This window comes from Eubalaena glacialis, chromosome 10, assembly GCF_028564815.1.
Source record: "Eubalaena glacialis isolate mEubGla1 chromosome 10, mEubGla1.1.hap2.+ XY, whole genome shotgun sequence".
In the NCBI taxonomy this organism is placed as follows: Eukaryota; Metazoa; Chordata; class Mammalia; order Artiodactyla; family Balaenidae; genus Eubalaena; species Eubalaena glacialis.
The window spans coordinates 8,514,096-8,537,118 of record NC_083725.1 but is presented as its reverse complement, the minus strand read 5'-3'; the positions used below and the strand labels follow the sequence as shown (position 1 = coordinate 8,537,118).

Here is a 23,023-nt window from a genome sequence, read left to right as displayed (position 1 = left end):
TTATATTTATCTTCTGTCTCCTAGGATGCCTGCATGAATCTGCACACGTAGTAGATATTCAGTAAATGTCAGTTAGTTTAAATTAAATGGATTCGTTCACCCGTTTACCACCTTCTGAGAGTCCTATGGGCTTTAGAGGCCATTGTCAATCCTAATATTGATAATGCCTGACCTGCCTGTTTGGGGGTGGACCAAGTGAGAATGTGACACTGCTTTGGAAGAGATCAGTATTGAACTGTACCGACCCTTGGGAAACCACTTGGTCCTCCACCATGGGGGGCTGGGCTCAGGGCAGGTGGCCCTCCTCAGGCACAGAGCAGCCTCCCTCCAAGCCCTTGGCCATTCTTTCTGGGGAACAACATTACACTTTCCCCTTTTTGGGCTTCCAAACCACTGGGGCTACCTGGCCCGCGATGCTGCCTGTGTCGTGGGCATGGTCTCTAGGGGGACCAGGCCACCACGTGCCCATCCCTCACTAGCCCGTCACCTCTCATTTCAGCACCCCTACCCCACAGAGGATGAGAAGAGGCAGATCGCGGCCCAGACAAACCTCACCCTCCTGCAAGTGAATAACTGGTGAGTTAGTATCGCCTGCCCAGAGGCTCTCAGACCCAGGGGCCACTTGCTGGGCAGGGGAATGCATAGCAGGGGAGAGAGGCTAGAGTGCCCAGCCTGGCCTCAGTCTCAACCTGGCGACCATGCCAGCCATCCCATGTGGGCTGGAAGCAGATATCCGGAATCAACACCTATAGCTTCATCTGCAGCTTCTCAGCGCCCTCTCCTGGGAAACTGTGTCAGGAACATCACTGGAAGCTTCTTGCCTAATAGAAAACCCAGCCCCACCTGCACTACAAACACACAAGGGTGCCTGCATCCCACGACCCGAGGCCACCGGTGGTCATCTGGTCTACTCACCACCCATGTAAAAAGAGCTCAAGCTGAAACACTCTGCAGGGCTGGGAGCAGGAAGGATAGGGAGGAATTGGCAGTTCTCACCCCACAGGGCTCCCGTGCTCCCCTCCTCTGTGGCCAGCTGGGGTGTCATAGAAATCTCAGAGGGCAAGTTCTGGCTGGATGGGAGCAGACCCTTGGCCCTCTGGAGAGAGGTCAGGTCAGAGGTTAGTGCCTTTGACTCGGGGGCTCTTCCTTCCTCTGTTCAGTCCTGACCAGTCTGGAACAGAGATTCCTGACCCTTCTCACGCATTCATTCCACGCTGGTTTGTGGTCACCAAGCCCCCTGGTGACGTCACGAGCTCCTCGGTGCCCAGGGCTCATCACAGCTGTGATTCCACACCCTAGACCAGACCCCGGTCTGTTCCATACAAGGACCAGCTTCTGAGAGTCTGGAAGCGGCTTAGCGCTCTCTGCACACACACGCACACGTGTGCATACACACGCACACATGCACACATGTGCACACACCCACACACAGACACACGTACCTGCGCACACATGCTCCCGCCCCCTGGTGGTGACTTACCCGTCTCCATCTTACCCCTGGGCAGGTTCATCAATGCCCGGAGGCGCATCCTGCAGCCCATGCTTGACGCCAGCAACCCCGACCCTGCCCCCAAAGCCAAGAAAATCAAGTCGCAGCACCGGCCCACCCAAAGATTCTGGCCCAACTCCATTGCTGCAGGGGTGCTGCAGCAGCAGGGTGGTGCCCCGGGGACAAACCCCGATGGTAAGAGCTGGGGCTGAGAGTACTGTAGATGGGGGCGGGGGGCTGGTTGGGAGGGGGCTCCTGGAGCTCCTACGGGTGCAGCTGTGCACAGAGTCAGGGGCTGAACGTCTACACACTTGAGTGGCCGTGTCAGATCTGTCACAATAGTTATCCCTACCCGATCCCCATCAAACGATGTATGTCAGCCTGAAAGAAAGGGATTTTTTTTTTTTGCATATATTTTAACAAGCCAAAAGCAATCTCACAAAGACGAGTGGGAGTGAGTTGGTGGTCATCTGAGTCAATGGCTCCTCAGCAGAGTCCCCCCTCCTCAGTCCCACACCCACCTGAAGTTCCTCAGCACCAGTCAGTGTTTGCACAGTTCCCCAAGAGCCAGGGCCATCTATAAATACCGAAGCAGGCAGCTGGCTTGTGAACGGAGGCCAGGAAGAGCTTTGTTTTCCCAGCTTCTCCATCACACCCTCCGTATACACGTTTCTAATTGCCGGTCGCCTGGTGCACAATGAATAATTCAATGAGCCACGAGCCAGACAACATTTTATAGCTTAGCATGTGAAGCTAGCTCTGTGTGGGAAGTGGAGTGGAGGTGCACACGTGTGCAGGCGTACCTTCATGTATGCGTGCATTTATATGACTGGGTACCAGTTCTGTGTGGTGGGCAATAGTCTTATGAGGTAGAGTAGAAATCAACAGATTTTGAGCTTGACCAACCAGGGAGAGAATCCCAGCTGTATCATGCCTGACTCTGTCATCCTGAGCTAATGACTCAACTGTCTGAGACTGTTCCCTCCTCTTTAGGATGGGGATGATAATACCTACTTACAGAATTCTTCGAAAGGCAACGGTGTTTGACATACTTACCCAGAAGATGCTCAGGAAGTGGTACCCAGGAGTGCTGCTGCTTGGGATGGGGCAGGGAGTGGCTGACAGGGCAACAGACAGGAGACTTCACGCCAGGCGACTGTCCAGTGTAGGAGCTCACCACTGAATCCACTGGCTTTCCTGGGCCTGACCCCTGCCTTCTTCTCTCACGTAGGTTCCATCAACCTGGACAACCTGCAGTCCCTGTCCTCAGACAATGCCACCATGGCCATGCAGCAGGCTATGATGGCCGCACACGACGACTCATTGGATGGGACAGAAGAAGAGGATGAGGATGAGATGGAAGAGGAGGAGGAAGAGGAGCTGGAGGAGGAGGCCGACGAGCTGCAGACAACGAATGTCAGCGACCTGGGCTTGGAACACAGTGACTCCCTGGAGTAGTCGGGCAGCCCAGATGGCACTGATCACCGAGCAGGAGAGGAGTGTCGTCAGGAGGGCTTCAGGGTGGGGGGGAAGGAGACACAGGCAGGCAGCACCGAGGAAGTTGGACCCTGGCTTCCCAAAATCAGTAGCTGGAGGAAATGCGGAGGAAACACCTGCTCCTTCCCAACCACCAAGCTTCAACCAGTACCCTGGCCCCACTTCCCTAGAGCTGCAGAGGACTCCGTTTGGCGGGGCCAGTCGAGCAGCCTAGACAGGAAGGCAGGAGTGAGATCTGGACTCACCAAATCCCTGAGGACAGATGGCACCCAGGCCCCCCAGCCCCCGCCACTGAAGACTTGCGTTGTTTACAAGCCCTGCGCTGTGAGGTGATCAGTGCTGTCCACAGAGTGAGCCTTTGCCAGGGAACAGAGTTAGTTAGGAGGAAAGGGAGAGACAAGGTGGGGGGGGGGTCTGGGTTCCACCTCCAGAGGGTTCTCAGCTCCTCTGAGAGACCTTCAAGGGCAGGAGGGAGCCTGAACGTATAATCCATGGCTGGAGGAGGGGAACGGCCTGAGGCATCACATCCGGCAGACCAGAGTGGGACCTGGATTCCCTAGAGCTCTTCTCAGTCCTCCAAGGCCCTGTCTCTGGGCACAGGCAACCGTGGACTTGGGAGAGAGGGATGGGAGCCACCAGAGCCGCCTTCTCTCTCTCCTGGAAATCAGTGGTAAGCTGGTGGGCTCATTTATAGGAGGTTAAGCCGAGTCCCCTCACCTGGGTTGGCTCCAGGACCCAAGGAGATGGCAGAACCTGGGCTAGGAGCCATACCAAGGTGACTTTGGGGACCACAGCTGTCCCCAGTGGCCACAGAACTCAGCTCCTGTAACAACAGGACAGTGGTGTCTTATCCCAGATGTTCCAGCCCTCCGATGGAGCTCCCCAGACGTTCCACCCTCTCCAGGGGCCATCAGAGAGGGTGGAGCCAGGTTAGCTTGGAATCTGTCGACCCTTCCCATCCCTCACTGCTGTCCCCCTGCTCCCAGGCCGGCTCCACCAGCCTTCATCCTTTCGTCTTCACTCTATCCTTCAGAGGAGGCAGAAGAAACATTGGAAAGAAGCATCCAGCCCAGTGGGAAGCCAGGGGTTGGAGAAGGTGCTACATCCCTCTTCCCATCAATATCCAAAGTGTGGAGGAGGTGCCCCACCCCCCCGCCTCACTGTTCTACACACCATCACTTACACAGCACTGGAGGAACTGGGGCTCCACCAGGAGGAGGGGTCTTCCCACCATCTGCCCAACACACACCCTCCCACCCCAACATCCGGTCCCCCGGGGTTGGCACTCCATCCTCCCGTTCCCTCCCACCCCTATGGCTGTGAATGACGGGACTGATCACACGTGTGTTTTCCATTGAATTTAATTTAATGGACTTGCAGCTTCATTTGTCAGTTGTGCGTTGGCCATCTCCGTCAGTGGCAGGATGTAAGCAGCTGCCTGGCTCAACTCGAGGGCCCCCGCAGGGCCCCCTACGGAGGAGCAAAAGGATGGTGGCTTTCCTGAGGTCTCCCTGAAATGAATGTATTTCTTCCCCCAAAAGAGCTGATATTTAATGTTTTAAATAGGGATTTTTGAGAAACAAATAACCTTATTTATAATCTGGGTGATCCAATCATTTTTTACTCCCTTTTGATGCCATAGGTAGAGGAGAGTCTAGCTTTTTTGGCGTGAGACTTTTGCAACGTGAAGTGGGATAAAATACATTTCCTGTTCTGGTTCATTTTTCTTGTTTGCACACACACCCTTCCACTTATCACTTTGGACAGGCATCCCACCCCAGCACAGGCACACCTGCACACACGTGCCCACACATCCTCCTCCCAGCCCCCTCCACCTGCCTAATGTTATGCAACCTCTTCTGATGTATCCACCAAACCAGTACTGAATGTGGCCGAGTTTTCAGTAAACCTTATTACCTACCATAATTCTGGCACGCGATTCTCTTTTTCTGTGATTAGGGGTTAGGGGGACCCTGGACCGGAGAAAATTTGGAGCCCTCAGCATGCTCCTTGTTGACCTGAATACCCATGAAAGGATCAAGGAAGAGGGCTTTCTGGGTGTCCTTAGTTTACCTGTCTGGGGAGGAAGACGGCCAAGTTCGGTACACTCAGCGCAGACGTGTCTGCTCCAAGACAAAGAGATGAAGGAGGGAAGACAGGAGGAGGCTCTGCACTGCCCTCTCCTGGCAGGCTGCCCCCATAGCAGGGGAGCTCTTCCACCACACCCTACCCTCAAAGCCCCTGGCTTTTCCGACCTCCATCCAAGCTGGGGCCACCACTGCCCCTCCCCCAGCCCTCACATGCCCTATCCCTCAGGTGAAAGGTCCCGGGAATCAGGAAGGAGAGGCAGTCTTGACTGCCACATTGAATCCAGAAGCTGCGTCTAGAGGGTAGCCTGCCCTTTGAACCCCATAATTGAGCACTCTATTCCCTAGGGCAGGAAGAAATTAAGAGGCAGCTATCTCCCCAACTAAGTGAGAGGCAGTCTTTCGTGTTACTTTCAACCTAGAGGTTTCCTTATCTGGGCCCTGTACTGGGGTATCGGTTTAGAAGCAGGAGGGGGAGTTCCTTGTTCCCGTTCAAAAAGGCCGCAGAGTTTACACTTACCCGTGGACACCCTCTGACCAGGCTGAAGATGGGAAAGGGAGTGATTCCACAGGCAAAACGGGCCTCCACGCAGCGTGGATAGCGGTCCCCTGGGTCACCGCCCTCCCAGAGCCCAACCCCCAGTCACACCTGGAGATTCTGCAAACACAGCAGAGATGCCGCCTCTGGGCAGTGAAAAAAGTCTCAAGAGCCACAGGACGATGATACCTAGAACCTCACCTTCCAGAGCCAGGAAGACAGCTTTCAAAGCAGTGATTTCCAAGGAACACAGTCTTAAAAGATATGCTATCAAAAAAAAAAAAAAAAAAAATTTCCACAGCCCAATTAGTCTAGGATGAACTGCATATTATATTTTGTTAGAGGAGTTTCATAATGTGCATTAGTACATTAAAGCCTCTGAGAAGTCCTGCAGGAAAGAAACCTGTCTCTGTTTAACATGTTCCCCAAATGTGTTTATCTTTTTTTTCAAGTAATGTCTATTCAATTATACTAGTTACACACAAAACAGATTTTAGGAAACACTACTCTCAGAAATTACAGTGGCCTACCCCAGCCTCTCCCACCCCTTCCTAAGTTTTTCTCTCAAGTTCTACCATCTTTTACACAATGCTTCTAACTAAAAAGCGGTTTCCTAAATCATTTGAGATGTGGGTGGTTGTGTTTTGAGAAGGCAGCAACCTCTGTCTGTGCATGACCCCAATCCTATCCAACCCACGGAGAAGATGAGCCACAATCCATGCGGAAGTAAGAGAGATGGGACAATGCGGGGTTGGGGGTGGGGGAGAGTTCCTTTACCCCCAAAATGGAGCTGTGGTATCAGGGCCCTGGGAAATGTTCAGACTAACTTTTAGCCCCAGCCCTGAGCCCATCAGGGATGACCTGATTGGAGATTCCTGCTCAGGGAAATTCATGACCAGAGCTCAACTTCCTCAACCATGGGACCTCTCTGCTGCCTTGGATGTGACCAGATGAGGGCAGTGACTGTCACACTGCAGCCGGCACGGACTCATTCATTCATGTATTAATTGAGCGCCGACTCTGTCCCAGGCAGTTCTAGATACTGAGGATATAACTGTGATCAACAAAGACATAGTCCTTGCCTTCAGGGAATGCACATTCTAGGGGAAGATTGAGACTGAAGTGAGCTCCTAACATCCCCATAATGGATGACTTATGATCGCATCCTAGGACAATGACCTCAAACTTGATCATTCAGAGTTGTAAACAGGAGGCACTCAGGTCAAATTCAGCTCACGGCCATGTTTTGTTTGGACCATATACTGTTTTGTAAAATTTTGGGGCCAACATTTAAGTTAGAAGGTTGCATATCAAAATTCAGATTCCTGGTTTCTCTTCAAAAATTGGGCAATCAGGCAACTCAGGACCTATATTCCCACCTGGCTACAGCTGAATGTAGTTGAGTCACTGCGGCCCCCGATGATGTGGCCTCCAGGTTGTCGTGACAATGGCAACTCATGTGATCCCCCAACCGGAAGGCTGAGGGTCATTTATTATTGGGCTGCCACTCCTTGGTTGGCTCGTTGACTAATTATGCTTCCTCCTCCCTTTTATTCTTTTCCTTTTTTGCCTTTCCCTCCAATATTTGAGTGGTTTTTTTAAAAAGGAAAATACATCTCTATACCCATTGCTCCAGCAAGAGTGATGGTGGCACATCACTGGTGGCACAGTGGTTAAGAATCTGCCTGCCAATGCAGGGGACACGGGTTCGAGCCCTGGTCCGGGAAGATTCCACATGCCACGGAGCAACTAAGCCCGTGTGCCACAACTACTGAGCCTGCGCTCTGGAGCCCGCGAGCCACAAGTACTGAGCTCGTGCACCTAGAGCCCGTGCTCCGCAAGAGAAGCCACCTCAACGAGAAGCCCGTGCACCGCAACAAGGAGTAGCTCCCGCTCACTGCAGCTAGAGAGAGCCCGCACGCAGCAACGAAGACCCGATACAACCAAAAATAAATAAATAAATAAAAGTAAATTTATAAAAATAAAACAATGGTTCCTTTTAAAAAAAGGGGGGGGGGAGCTCTGCCTTTGAAATAGGGCTCTGCCTTTGAAAAAAATTGGGGAGAATATATTTGTGGAAGTGAAGAATCTCCGACCTTTAATTGCAAAGGTACCTGCGTCTGACATCCAGATACCTTCACTCATATGTTGCCTGCCTACCTGGCCTTCAGAGGCGATCATGAGCCTTGGGGCATAAAAACCACCAGGTTGCTTGTTATATATGATTAGGTCCCACGACTAGATTTTTCCCAGATTCTGATCAAGATGCTAAAGACTTTGAGAAACATCGCTCTCAGAAAATAGTTTTCAGTTGCCTTTTAGAAGTTCCTTGTTTTATAGCTGCTCCCTTTAACCTCCTTTTGCTAAATACACTACAACTCCCTGAGCCAGTTAATCATTCAGTGAGTATCCACAGGTGCCTACTATATGCCTGGCATCGTATGGGGGACAGAGGATAATTTAACTTTGCAGAGCATCCCAGACCAAAGGTCACGGAGGACTGGCAGAAAGAATGCCAATAGCATCATACTCCACGCATTTCTTTCCTCCTTTCTTTCTTTTTGGCTGTGCTGGGTCTTTGTTGCTGTGCGTGGGCTTTCTCTAGTTGTGGTGAGCGGGGGTTACTCTTCATTGTTGTGCGCAGGCTTCTCATTGCAGTGGCTTCTCTTGTTGCGGAGCACGGGCTCTAGGCATGCGGGCTTCAGTAGTTGTAGCACGTGGGCTCAGTAGTGTGGCTTGTGGGCTCTAGAGCGCAGGCTCAGCAGTTGTAGTTGTGGCGCACGGGCTTAGTTGCTCCGCGGCATGTGGGATCTTCCCGGACCAGGGCTCGAACCCATGTCCCCTGCATCGGCAGGCGGATTCTTCACCACTGCGCCACCAGGGAAGTCCTCCACGCATTTACTAAGGTAGCATCTTATTTCCATCCCACATACCAGGCAGATTTTATGATACCACTGTCAAGTATACCCTATACTTTTATATTTCTCAGCCTCTCTCTGGGCCAATCTCATTTAGCCCCTTTGCAAATTAAATGCATCTCATTAAACCAAAACCATATAGGACAATGCCCTTCAGGTGTGTGCATCTAAGTACATCTTTCATTTTAAGACAAGTGTTTGATTTATTTTTCATCTCATTACACTCTTTAAAATTATGTGCATCTCATTACACTCAGTGCACTGAGACAACTTATTTCAGGTGTAGACATTACACCCAGTATTACCAGGCAAGAATTTTTTTTCATTTCATTACAAGCCTGACAATTTATGTACATCTCATTACAATCAGCCATTTAAGACAATTCCCTTCAGTTGTGTATATCTCATTACACCTTTTCATTTTCAGATTTTTTTTCATCTTATTACACCCAAGCATTATCCAGAGAACTCACTTCAGGTGTGCAGATCTCCCACCCACCTGCTCTTTCGTGAATTTCTGGGTGGTTCTTCCCCCCATAGTACTGCAACATTTTATGATATCAGACTCATGTAAGGCCAGCTCTGCCCACCTGCGGGCCTCCCGTGACTCCTTTGCAGGGAAAGAAAGAGCACTGGCTTCCCCTGGATTTGACTGAGGCTCTGCCAATACTTCCCCTCACACACAGGGACCATCTAAATTCACTTCCTCACTTGCACAGCGAGGGGGTGAGAGGGCAGGGTCGTTAAGTTCCCCTTTGGTGGATCTTCTATGAAACTCAGTCCCGCGGGCGACGGTGCAGCGGATTCCCAGCTTCTCCTGGGGATGCTGCTCCGCCCTGCGGACGGCCCCAGCCCTGCTGGAGAAGCTGAGACCACATCACTGCCCAGGCCCCCAGCAGCTAGCCTGCTCCACATTTCCTGCTGCCCCTTTGCCTGCATGGCACTGTGTATGCACATGGGGCCACATTTTGGAAGGAGATGAAATAACCTAGCTCTCTTGTGACGAAATCCCCCCAGCACCTCCATGCCCAGGGGCATCTTTGTCTCTCTCCCAAATCCCACCTCAGGAGTTCTCGGCAGGAGGCACCTCAGAATTGCTGAGCAGGCTTTCGGAGGTGCAGGCGCCCAAATTCCATTCTCAATCTGCTAGAGCAGGCTCTCCAAGGGTGGGGCTGAGGTCGGTGCATTTTGAATAGCACCCCGGAGATGCTGAACCACTGCCTCACCCAAGCCTGATTGCAGAAAAAGCTCCGCGGTGAGTCGCTCTGAGCCGAAAGGGCCTTGTTGCCCTCCGTACCGCCCCCTCCACGGGTCTTTGCACACAAGGATCCCAGGCTAGTGTGAAAACACTGTTTCTCAGTCCTGGAAAGGGCACCAAGGGTCAGTAAACCCAACTTGCCCACTCCCTGTGGGAACCCCATCCACAGCGCATTGTAAATTGTCACCCACCTTTGCCGTCCACGTCCAGCCACGGGAGCGCGGGGGGCCCGGGGGCCCCCCCGCGTTGCAGAGATTCACCGGATCCCGCCAACCTCCGCCCCTCGAGCTGAGAGCTGCCCTCTGGCGGCGGGTGGAGGAAGCAGTGGTCTTCGAGGCTTAACTTCCTACGCGGGAGATCTGCAGTGCCTTTCTCCAACCTCTTGAATTTATCCTCATGTCCCCACCTGATCGGATCACGTGCTAATCCTACAGCACGTGAGGCTTCTCTGAGTGCGTCTGGGGTGGTCCGTGTGCTTCCTCTTCTGTCATTCTACCTGTCTCCTTGCCAGTGAAAATAGAATCTTTTCTCAAGTGCAAAATAAATGTGACTTTTCACCGTCCCTCCTCCACCACCCACCTTGAATGAACCTGCTGAGAAATCAGAATATGACCCAGCTCTGCCTCTTGGCTTTGTCGCCTTGTGCAGGAGAGCCCAGAGACCACTGGTCCTAGAATCAGATGGGCCACCACTAAGCAGGATTTAGGGAGCCTAAAGGGAGGCGGTGAGGCTGATTTGAGGGGAACAGGCCACACCCTATCTTGTTTTGGTTTTGTTTTCAGGTGTTTCTGGTGCCTTCTGGATTGAAAAAATGGTGAGGCTCAAGAGGCCATAGGGCCCAGTCCTTTCTCTATGTTCCTGGAAGTTTACCAGCAACAATAAAAGTCACAATTTATTAAGCACTTAGCATATATGCTAGATACTGTAAATGATTCAAGAAAAACCCTGGGAGAATTACTGGCATTATTATTAATATTAATATCCCATTTCTAAAATAAGGAAACAGAGAAATTAAATAATTTTCTCAAAAATTATTTAGCGGGGCTTCCCTGGTGGCGCAGTGGTTGAGAATCTGCCTGCCAATGCAGGGGACACGGGTTCGAGCCCTGGTCTGGGAAGATCCCACGTGCCGCGGAGCAACTAGGCCCGTGAGCCACAACTACTGAGCCTGCGTGTCTGGAGCCTGTGCTCCACAACAAGAGAGGCCGCGATAATGAGAGGCCCGCACACCGCGATGAAGAGTGGTCCCCACTTGCCACAACTAGAGAAAGCCCTTGCACAGAAACGAAGACCCAACACAGCCATAAATTAAAAAATAAATAAATAAATAAATAAATATTAAAAAAAAAAAAGAGAGGCCGCGATAATGAGAGGCCCGCGCACCGCGATGAAGAGTGGCCCCCGCTTGCCACAACTAGAAGAAAGCCCTCGCACAGAAACGAAGACCCAACACAGCCATTAATTAATTAATTAATTAATTTAAAAAAAATTATTTAGCGAATAGGTAGTAGAGCTGGGATTTTAACCCAAGCCTCAAACCTATGCTCCTTCTATGAGGTAATTTGCCTCCTGAGCTTTGGCTTGATCAGGGCTGGCCTTCAAGTTCAATGGAAGAGACTCCCCTCTTCCCTGAAATCCTCGGAAGTGCCTGCATCCCTGCCCCTGCCTTTGCTTTTCTCCTCTAAGTTTCCCAGATGAAACAGCCTTCACAGACGTGGGATCCAAACCTTAGCTGCCTCTCCCGAAGCAGAGCATCTACCCAGTAGCCCACCAGCTCCCGCTGGAACCATTTACATTTGGGGGGAGGGGCAGGACCGAAGTCCTTAAGAAATTGCTCTGCATACTTTTCTAGGAGCAACCATTTACATTTGGGAGGGAGGGGCAGGACCTAAGTCCTTAAGAAATTGCTCTGTGTACTTTTCTAGGAGCGGTGCTGCGGCAGGGGGTTAGGGAGATAGTGTTGGGGGAGAGGCCGCTGTTGACTATCAACAGACGGGGACCAAGAAGGGGGCAACGGCAGGTCCATTGCGCCGCTGCTGATGGCTGCTCAGATGTGTCGTAGAGATGGATGCGAGAGGTCAGGAACTGCTGAGTCCGAGTGACCTGTCAGTGATGACAACAGACATCCAAGCCTCCCTCACTTCCAGCCTGTGTAGGTGATTCCTTCCCTCTTGTTCAGAGGGCGAGGCCAGGTTCTTGGGTTTTTTAGGCTCGACTCTTGACAGTAAAACCAGGTTGAAAGATGGAAGGACAAAGAGAAGGGAGCTCATCTCTGGCAGAGAGAGCAGAGAATGGGGCCCAGACGAAGTGGGGGAGGCCACTGAGAGCAGAGGGCAGGCCCGGGGCCCCGGGCGTTGTCAGATCAGGAACACTTTAATGGGAAAAACAAAATGGTTCTGTTCAAGGAGGAGGAGAGGAGAGAAAAGTGGAAATACACCGGACTGGAATGCAGACACCTGGCCTTTCATTAACTCGCTTCTCTGGTTCTGTGATTCATTTTCCTGTTCTCTGACAGATGGGGAGTGGAAGAGAGAATGAAGAGGGGGACACAGGATAGAGGAAGGGGAGAGAGGGAGGGAGGGAGGGAGGGGAAGAGAGAGAGAGAGAGATGAGAGAGAGAGAGAGAGAGAGAGGAACTAGATGTGCACGTGTCTCTGGGGCTTGTCAGACAAAGCTATTATCAAAATGCCAACCAGCTCCTGCCTGGCCAATTTGCATATTCCATGCTGTGCTCTTTGAAGCAGGATGAATATGCATGAGGGCTTGGGCAGGGGGGTGGGGGGTGGAGCTGCGAGGCTGTGGGCTAAGGTGGCCCATTGTTCTTTTAAAAGAAAGGCAGTAATATGAAGCCAAGCACCTTCCTGGTAAGCAGAGTGGCCTCTGCGTCCCCTCTCTCATGAAGGGAGGAGGAGAGCAAAGCTCAGGCTCAGACAGAAATCCTAAGGAATCTCCTCTCACCCTCCCAAGGAAATAAATAATCAGGCGCCATCAAGAACGTGAGTGTCTCTTCTCCAAGAGCTGCATCTAATTACTCTCCCCTCCACGCATACTAATCACGGAGGCTGGCCCGGGTGTCACCTCTCCCGGCTCCCTCCCGATTCACGCTTCTGCTGAAGGAGGGCTGGGCCCCTGGGGTGCCCCCTGCTCCCGGCCTTTGGTGAGACCGGAAGCGCTCTCTGTGACGGGGCTGTTGGGGGAGTCCCTGGGACACAGCGATGCTCAAAGCCCATGGAACGGACTCATCACGTCCGTTAGGACTTGGTTCATCATTCATACGAAAACACCCATTGGATTGCACCTCATGACTTTCCCATCTCCTCCCTGACCTCCAGCTGAAGGTAGCTATCGTCCAGATATGATTCCAGTGAGCCTGCAAAAGGTTTAGTTCATTTTAAAACTCCAATTTATCCCATAAAACTTAGTATCCCAACGTCCTTCCCTTTGGGTTTTCTTTTTTTTTTAATTTGTTTATTTATTTATTTATTTATTTTTGTCTGCACTGGGTCTTTGTTGCAGCGCACGGGCTTTTCTCTAGTTGCGGAGAGTGGGGGCTACACTTTGTTGCGGAGCACGGGCTCTAGGCACACAGGCTTCAGTAGTTGCGGCTCACGGGCTCTGTAGTTGTGGCACATGGGCTTAGTTGCTCCACGGCATGTGGGATCTTCCCGGACCAGGGCTTGAACCCGTGTCCCTTGCGTTGGCAGGCGGATTCTTAACCACTGTGCCACCAGGGAAGTCCCATTTTTCTTTTTTAATTAATTAATTGATTTATTTATTTTCCTTTGGGTTTTCTTTCTGAGATACCACATCTGTCTCCCGTCTTGAAGCAGAGATACAAGGAAAGGGAATACGGGGACATAGGATAGTTTGTTTCAATTCTACACAACCAAAGGCTGGCATCGGGCCCTACAGTGGCATTTCCTCACCAAGACTGGATCAGATTAAGCTTCGCAAACCCACATGGAGGCCTTTAATTGATGGGGACGCACCTCAGTAAAGGAGCCTGCTGGCCGGAATAAGTCCTACCTGCCCACGAGGGTGCCCTGCAGGCCTTGGCTCCCCGGTGGCCCTGGCTGAGTGCCTAGCTCAAGTCCCTAGGTCGACCTGAGCTTTGCCATCGGGACTGACTGGAGTTTGAAGTATCCATCCGCCCTGGGACTCTTCCTGGACGTTACAACAGTCCTGAGGGATAAGTAGCAGAGAGGCGGGGGAAGACAGTGAGGTCACCTGTTAATCACACCATCCTTGCTTTCTGAGGGTTCAGTCTCCAAGAGTCAGGGTTCCAGCTTTTTACTGAAAGCTTAGTAAAGTGTCTCCAAACGTAACACAAACACCAACTGCCTGGAAATCTCGTTAAACTGCAGCTTCCAAAGGTGGGGCGGGGGGTTCCTGGGTGCTGGGCCTGAGTTTTGCGTTTCTAACAAGTTTCTACGCGTTGTCACTGCTGCTGGTCTGGGCCCCTCATGCTGAGTAGCAAGGACAGAGGAAATGACGATGCGAAACCACGAGACACTGATTTACTATCCCCCTCAGCTCCTGATGTGGACAACAGGAGAGAAACTGCAGCTGCCGCTCCCACCCCCCCGTCCTGCTAGACTCACCTCCTCCGAGATGGAGCGTCTCCTTGACACCTGAGGTTTATTTTTAACTGCCAGCAGCTTTGATTAGCTTGTCTCTGCTGCTTCAGACACCTGCTGGCAGGATAAATTGGGGGAAAGGAGTGGCTGACCCAGATCTGACAAATCCAAGGCAGGAAGGAAGGCTCTTGGGAATTCACTGCTCCCCCCGCCCCCATAGCTGGCAAAGTGTGAATCGTGCTAAGGACCTCACCCTGCCAGTGGCCCTTTGCCCCATGGCCATGGCACCAAAGAATGCAAAGCTTCAGGTGCCCCTTTTTGTCAAAGCTCTGGTACTTAGGTCCACATGCTGACCCCTGAGGATTTGCACGGGTACCTTGTGGTGTTTCCACCTTCCTATAGCGGCCGGGGCTCTGTCCACACAGAAGTCCTGCTCTGTGTAGAGGCCCGAGTTCAAGCTGCAGGCACTGGGGTAGTCTCCCCTCCTCACCCACAGGGAAGACTGCTACTGCTCTGCGGCACCGCTGCTAGAAAAGCAGAGGCCCAGGAAGTGAGAGGCAGGGCAACAAGGATGCCTTCTATTGTCACCTGTGTCGATCTGTGGCCTTCTGTGGAGTTGCCAGTGTGGCGAAGCACGGCTTTCCGTGTGGCACACAAACACCAAACTCCTAAGAGGGGGTGGGGATCTAACTGGATAAGAGGCCGAGGTGCCAGTCTGACTCCACCACTTTGAGCATCTCTGCTTCTTGGTCTCCGCATCCTTCTATCAGGGCAATGCTACTACCTACATAGGGCTGCTGAGATGCGAGATGATTTGTAGAGGTGATAAAGCTAGTGGCAGGTGCATAGCAAGTACTTGATACAAGTTTTGTTTTAAGACAGGACTGTGGGAATCTGCAGAGTTAATATCATTCAAGCCAGAAGATGGAAGCCAAAATAGTTCAGGTCGTGGTGAAGTCGAGCCCCCTCCGGATACGAGGACAGCTTTCACCTGCTGGTCCAAAGAGGCTGGCAACTGCCTGCCACCAATGCCGGGGATAGCACATGGGAGTCGAGGGCTGCAGGGAAGGCAAGGAGGGCACGCATGGCCAGAGGATACCAGGGGTCAGTGGGAGCAGTCTGGAAAGCAGCCGGGACCCCCACGCTGGGAGAACCCAGCAGAGCTGATGCCCTCCAGCACCCGGGCCTCCGGGAGTCAACCCGGCCATCCCAACAGGAGGCACCACAGCTGCCCAGCCGCTGCCCCCCGAGCTTCACTTGCCATGCGCTAACTTCACAATCTCCTCTCTAACCAGTAGCTCCTCCAACTCAGCGTGTAGCTCCCTGTAAAGCTGTCAAGCAGCTAGATCTTAGGCGTCTGCAGATGGCCTCCTCCTTCCATCTGTACGACCGCAGCCCCGCCACAGGGCATGGCATGTCCCCCCCACCCCCCGCACCGGCCCAGCCCTAAACAAACACCGCGTTGGCTGTCACGGGCCCCGATCATCATGTGGTTGCAGCTACACATCCTTCCTCTGGAGGTTTGTACCAGAGGGCCGGGGGACACCACACGCCAAAGCACATGAAGAATATTAATTAAATGAAGGTTTATTTCAAAATTAGTCTTAGGGTGGAAGCTGTTTTTGAGGGCTGGAGCCAGACTGCACCATGAGTGGCGACAGCATCTACCTCCCTCCGACACAAGCAGAGAGGAGGTGACGTCACCAGCCCTGCCCCTCGGTCATGCATCCAATGGTTACTAGGACTAGAAGCCAACAGCAAAGGACCCTGCGCATTTGCTCATGTTTAATCCAGGTTAAGCTATACACGTTTAAATACACGGCGGAGGCTACGTGGTGTCATGCAGTCCCTGCGGTGGGATGACTCTTGCTCAGTGACCTCCGCAGCAAGGCTGCTCCCAAGGGCAAGGTTAGGTGGGACAGAGCACTGGAAAGAGAAGAGGAGAGAAGGGATGTCAAAGCAAGTGTGCAGCCAGACCTGCCAGCCCGGGGTGGCCGTGGCCGAGAGCGGTCACGCCAGCCTCTCGCCAGCGTCCTGAGCAGAGAACTGCCCCGTTAGAACCTGGGAAGGATGGTGATCACGTGTCTTCCTTCCAGAAGGAGGAAAAGCCAGGGATAGGCGGTTGTTCAGTGTAATGATTCACTGTGTGGTCTCTGCTGCCCATCTGCTTGGGTTCAAATCCTGGGTCTGGCTGTTACTAATTCTATGACCTTCGGGAAATAACTTCTACCTGTGCTTGTTTCTTCATGTATACAGTAGACTGTGCCTCTGCCTACCCCACAGCGTTGCTCAGAGGCAAATAGAAAGTGCTCAGTAAATGTTAACTAGTTTTATAAATTCACTGACATTTCAGTGGATCGTGAGGGGTAAAGTCTAGCTCTCGGGCTCCCAGGCTTAAAGAACCCATTTCTACACACCTCCTTTGAGAAATGGGATGCTCTTTTAAAACCTTTAAGAGTCAGAAGTTCTTCCCAATGTTTAGCCTAAATTCATCCTGCAGAAATTTAAGATTAATCTTTCTGAGCCTTATGGAAACAATACAGCTCAGAGGTTCTAAACTGAGGCCCACAAGCCTTTGGAAGCTGCACCCAAGGTTGTGCCTGTGGAGCAAAACCTAATGAAAAAAAGAATCTGGACAATGAATGACCATTGATGGAGAGTGTTACACAGTCAATGTTTGTGTCCCCCCAAGAATTCATGTTGAAGCCCTAACCCCCAGTGCAGCTGTCTTTGGAGATGGAGCCTCTAAGGAGGGAGGGTTAAATGAAGTCATATGGGTGGGGCTCTGATCTGCCGGGATTAGTGTCCTTGTAAGAAGAAGCACCAGAGCACTCTGGCACTCTCCTCACACACACAGAAGAAAGGCCGTGTGAGAACATAGCGAGGAGGTAGCTGTTTACAAGCCAAGAAGAGAGCCCTCACTAGAAACCCACTTTACTGGCCCCTTGATCCTGGACTTCTATCCTCCAGAACTGTGAGAAAATAAATTTCTGTTGTTTAAGCCACCTGGTGGTCTTCTGCTTTAGCAGCCTGAACAGACTAATACAGATATTAATATCCCCCAAAGAAAGACAACCAGGTAATAGGTGTCTCTTAATGGAAGTTTACAACCATTGACAACCTAAAACTTATCAAAAATTTTGTGGACAATTGTACACTGAGTTCGCTGGCCCTGCCTGGTCTGGTCTGGTGTGGACGATCTGAATGTGATCAGTCCTCTAGCTCTACTGGGCAACAGGAAATACAAAAGGTTGAAGAACATATTAAATGAAACCGTGAGGACGCAACTACCGAGCAAAAGCCGGAATGAGGAAATGCTATGGGGCAAATAACCTGGTTTCTCTAAGAAATAAAATTCAAAGAATGAGAGAGAGGAGGGAAAGGGGAACCTATATATATTAAAAGAGATTTAAGAGATACATTATGCAATTGTAATGTATGGACCTTCTTTGGATCCTGATTCAAACAAATAACCGGAAAAAATTTTATAGGAAAATCAGGGAAACCTGAACACTGGTTGGGTAATCAAAGATACATTTTTTTTTTCTTTTGGCCATGCCATGCGGCATGAGGGATCTTAGTTCGACCAGGGATCAAACCTGAGCCCCCTGCAGTGGAAGTGTGGAATCTTAACCACTGGACGGCCAGGGAAGTCCCTCAAAGATACTTTTACATTTTTTATTTTTCTAGTTGTGATCATGATATCGTGGTTATGTTTTAGGAATGTACACTGAAATATTCATGGATGAAAAATATATATAATGGCTGGTATTTGCTTCAAAATAACATGGAAGAGAGAAGTGATATAAATGAAAACGAGATTGGCCAGGAGTTAATAATTGTTAAAGCTGGATGTTAAGTACATGGCAGTTCATCATACCGTTCACTCTACTTTTATATATATTAAAAATTTCCATAATATAAGATGAAACAAAAAAGTTATGAAAGGATGTAGCTAATCATGACTCTAGTTTGCTGCCTTTCAAGTAGTTGAAACTGTTAAAGGTATCCTCTGGCTTTGTTTTTGCCAACTAAACAGCCCAAGCCGCAGAGAACTTTCACAATAAGTCTTTTGTTGGTTTGGCTGCTTTTTGTGTGGAGTCACTCTGGTGACTCGGGGGTGATGGAATCTCCTCCTCAGGCCTCCTAGCAACAAAGGCGAGGGCCTCCTCACAATTGTCCACTGAGTTCCCTGGCCCTGGCCGATCTGGCCTGGCGTGGATGCCCTGGGAGGGCTGCAGTGTGGGTTCCACGTGTCCAGCAGGAGTCCTGGGGGAGGGGGCCCTGGAGGATGCTTCTGCTCCCAGAGGCCTGGGCTGCTCTTACCTTTTAAAATGTAGTCCGTCAGCAAAGTGGGCACCTTCTCATTATCCTCCTTCATGGCAAAGAGAACTGGGGAAGGAGAGAGAAAGGAGCTAAGATGCATCAGGGCATAGAGCTCACCTCTGGGGCCAGACAACCCACCAACCCAAAGTGAGCGAGAAAGGAGTCAAGGAAACAAGACATTCACTGAGTACTGAGCAAAGTCTAGAAGCCTCTGGCAAGAGTCAGCATTCAACCTGCTGGGGCGGGGAGGGGGCTGGTGGGAAATCCATCAAAGGAGTCAGGGTGGCCCTATGGATGAGGTGACTTCTCTTTTATCCTTTACTTTTTGTGTGTGTGCTCATGTATAATTTCCACATCACCTCCTAAGTATGTAACTTTAATGATCATAAAAATAAACAAAGCAATTTAAAAAAGGACTCAGCTTTCAGATGCAATCCAAATGTTAAGAATAATAGCTGTCACATCACCGAACCACCGATAAATCTGTCTTTAAAGACATTCTATTCATATAAACAGATATTATTAGCAAAGTTCTCACCTCCAGTTTATTAACAGCAAATGAATTTAATTTCACAGATATTTTCTACTCTATGCCCAGTACAGCGCTAGAATTTGTGGAAATGGAAGAGTATTAATGACCCTCAAGGAGCTTACAGACTTCTTGTTGAAACAGGATGTGACCTACACATGAAGCAAACAATAGGGAAGTGAATAAAGCCTAAAGGCTTTTTATAAAAGTTTTTAAAACAGATTTTTCTGTTATTAAACTAGGAAGCATCTTCTCATATTCATGATTCATGTTGTGGAAGTCAGCTTTGCAGAAAATCGTTCAAGAAAATACCTGGACCTTGCTTATACTATCAAAAAGTGAGGGCAGGGGTGGGTTATCCAACAATAGAGTTATTCATCAATAGATGCCTTAAGTAAACTGTGGTGTATATGGTATATATGCAGTCTCATACAGCTTCATGAGAAATGAGAGCGATCTGTATGTACAAGACATACTTATGAATGAAGAAAGAAGGCTGCAGAACTTTATGTATTAATTTTAAATGAGTAAATAATAAATGCTAATATTCATAGAAAAATCTGGAAGAATGTGCATGAAACCGTAAAAAGCAGATACCTCGGGGTGTGAGACCCCGGGGGATGTTCCCTTCTATGTGATATCTCTACAGTGTCCAGCTTTTTTCCACGAACATGTATTACTTTTGGCAAGTGGAAAAAACACTAAAGATCAGCTGGCCCTGATGGCTGGGGTCAGGAGGCAACCATTACAATGGAGGGACCCCCCAGTCCATTCCTAGGTCCTGTTTTCCATTGATTACCTTGCCTAGTTGCAAGTCAGGGTCATGGAACTTGACTCCAAAGCTCAGGAGTGGGTGAGGAACAGAGCCTGATGGTGGCATGAGTCCGTGGCCAACTCCAGAAAAAGACTGGACCTCAGGCCATCCAGGCAATGGTTTCTTTTATTTCTTCCGTATTTTTAGACATGGATTCATTTCAATGTAATAGGCGTAAAAATACAATAATTGCACTCAGTCAATATGTGACTAAGGTGATCTCCAAAATCTGAAATGTATATAAATTGCCCAGTCCCCAGAGCCAGTCTTTGGCCTACATCCTTGACTCAGGAGTCGGGGAAAGAGGAGTTGTGATTCACAAACCCATACAAGGATGTGCCCAAAAAGAGAGCTTTCATAACCTACAGGAGAATTGGTATTCAGGAAAGTAGGCAGTTTTTTTTTTTTAAAGGGATAAAATATTGGAATGTCGTATGTCCATGTGACAGAAGAGAGAGCCATAAAAAGGATGTTAACCAGATGTTAACTGATGTGACTGAAATCATGATATGAAATTTTATAGCCAGTATAATCCCAACCATATGGAAAAGGCATAAAATACTGTGGCTGAAAAACACCATACAGTAACCACAGTGAAAGGGACAGGAAGTTACTTATTTTCTTTTGTTCACATTTCTATGTTTCCAAAGTATTCTAAATGATGGATATTCTCTAGCCCTAATTTTTAAAAGGAACTTGAAATGTGTAAACAAACCCAGTGTTTCTTAATTAAAATGAAAGGATTTCACACTGAATTCCTGAATAGGTATCTGTAATAAATTTATAGCTCTTCCTTTTCTTTAAAAGAGCATGATAGAAAAAAAAATAAAGAACACGATAGAGTACTCTACATACATCAACCTTCATAATTTGTCCAAATTATTTTCCAAATGCTTACTCCTTGTGAAAATACAAACACCTATAAATGTCAGCTCGTTTCTATCTGCTTCCGTTAAAAAAAAATCTTTGTGCATATGTATGCAAATAAAGGCGCTCCAAATGAGTTTAGAGGAAGCCGATGCACTTTGAATTTGAAATTCCAGATTCTCAAGGCCGCAGTATCTATTGATGTAGGCAAGATTTCCGTTTACCAGAACCTCCTGCTTTAGTTCTCCAAAATGATAAAAATGAAACCTTTTGGGCACCTTTAGCACTGGGCCCAGGAGGTATCTATCTTCCTCAGCCAAACAGTTGAAGCTCCTCTTCCCATTCCCTAGGGTGTCAAATAGCCCTGCGTGGTCCATTCCCGCCGAGGCAGCAGCACAGCAACGGGCTGTGCAGCCCGGTTAGTGTGTCACTCAATGCAGTGCACGGTTGCCAGGGAGATGGACGGTCTCATGATTCACTGAGCCCGTCCCCACATCTCAGTCTAGGATTTTTCTCTTCCTAAAAGAATCAAGCTGACACTGATGGCTGACACCACGTGCCCCCCCGGCCCTTTGGGGGTTGTAGTGTTTGATGTCTATAAAGAGATTTTGCCTACAAAAGGCTCTTTATCACAGGCTGTTTTCTCCCATAGCTCAGAACGTTTCTTAATATTACTTGACACCAGAGTCAGAGTGGAAGAGAGGAAGCAGTCATTGCCTGGAAGGAAAACCAGACTCTATTCTCTCTCATCAGCCTTACCCCACCCAAGAAACCTGGCTTCTCATTAAATACAGCCAGTCCCTTAGAAGGAGCTCCCTGCTTTGGGGACACAAGGCAACCTCAAGCTGCAGAAGAGAGAAAGGGCAAGGCAGAGAGTGCACAGCCTTGAGACCTGTGGATGAACCACAGAAAGCCCCTGCACACCACTACCGCCCCGCCACCGCTCCAGCCTCTTCCACCAGCTCCTTTTCTCTGGCAAGTCTCTTCCCTTACAGGAACCGGAAAAAGACGAGGCAGCTCTGGGTATCGCTGCAGAACTCTTTAATTGTACCCCGTGCCGGGGACGTGGTGCAACGTTGTGGAGCACATTATGACCCATAGAAACTGCTCTGGGGACACCTCCGGACTGAGATACCACGGGTGCAGCTCACAGGGTGGGAGGGAGAGAAATGAGCCCCTGGTCTCGCTGCGAATGGGAGGAACTCACTGTTTGTCAGCATCTGGAGATCTTCCACCGACGGGGGCGAGGCCTTCTTCTCGTAAGGGATGACGGTGTTCAGGTACTAGAAGACAAGCAGGGTGTGCAGCAAGTGAGACAGAAGCCCGGCCCCCGGGGGCTGAGATACGGTTGACAGCTTGCGTGGGGATTGGGCTTTTCTCTAAAAAACACGCTCCATCAAATTTGACGTTCTCGACAACACCCATGATGATGTGCGCACCATCGTTTCAGGACTTTTTCCCCATTTTTGGAAAATGTCTCTTTAAAAGTAAGACTTTCCCATATTAGCCAGGAAGAATGTCCCTCCACTCCAACGAATATATTCCTCTGACACTAGAAACTTTTTGATTATTTAGGAATCCTGGTGAGCTTTTTCTCCTCCAGGCTGAAAGCAGACAGCATTCTAAGGGGCGGGGTGTGTGTGGGGGGGCGGTGATATTTTCTTATCTTCTGCAGTGCAACTTGAGAATGAATGGTTTCTCTTCTGTCAAGATGACTGGTGAGAAAAGCTCAACCCCGCCCTGGGCCTGGGATGTCGGGTTTGCTCCCTCTGCTGGAGAGGAGGTGCCCCTACAACAAAATCATCTTAGGGTCCAGTGGGATATCAGAGAATACCGGCCAGAGAGACCTGGAAGGTTCGGAGGGAGCCTGGGGTCGTGAGTGAGAAGAGCTCTAGACCAGGGGGCCTGTGTTTCAGGCCTGGCCCTGCCACTAGCAGCGTGGCCTTGGGGAAACGCCTAATCGCTCTGGGCCTTAGTTCTCACTGCTGTGAACTCAGGGGACTGAGTTAGATGTTCCTGAAATCTCTTCCCAGGCCGTAGCTCCAGAATTCTAACACTTAGGATTCAGCTACAAATATGCCTAAAACATACACAGTTTTTGCGCACAATCTCAAAGGTGTCTA

The 23,023-nt window shown here is 50.0% G+C and overlaps 2 protein-coding genes across 7 annotated transcripts in view; one reads left to right on the top strand and one right to left on the bottom strand.

Annotated features, from left to right (window-relative positions):
- Window positions 1–4,912, top strand: part of PKNOX2 (PBX/knotted 1 homeobox 2) — a 258,254-nt gene extending 253,342 nt beyond the window's left edge. For all 5 annotated transcript variants that reach the window (XM_061203226.1, XM_061203224.1, XM_061203225.1 and 2 more), the window contains 3 exons: window positions 500–576; window positions 1,506–1,684; window positions 2,721–4,912. In XM_061203226.1, the coding sequence (XP_061059209.1) occupies window positions 500–576; window positions 1,506–1,684; window positions 2,721–2,947 (483 nt within the window). In that variant the 3' untranslated portion in view covers window positions 2,948–4,912. The remainder of the gene's footprint in view (window positions 1–499; window positions 577–1,505; window positions 1,685–2,720) is intronic.
- Window positions 4,913–16,070: 11,158 nt separating this feature from the next.
- FEZ1 (fasciculation and elongation protein zeta 1) overlaps window positions 16,071–23,023 on the bottom strand; it is a 39,528-nt gene continuing 32,575 nt past the window's right edge. For both annotated transcript variants that reach the window (XM_061202434.1, XM_061202433.1), the window contains exons 8-10: window positions 22,108–22,183; window positions 18,691–18,756; window positions 16,071–16,290 (exon numbers count right to left, since the gene is read on the bottom strand). In XM_061202434.1, coding sequence (XP_061058417.1) covers window positions 16,274–16,290; window positions 18,691–18,756; window positions 22,108–22,183 — 159 coding nt within the window. In that variant the 3' untranslated portion in view covers window positions 16,071–16,273. The remainder of the gene's footprint in view (window positions 16,291–18,690; window positions 18,757–22,107; window positions 22,184–23,023) is intronic.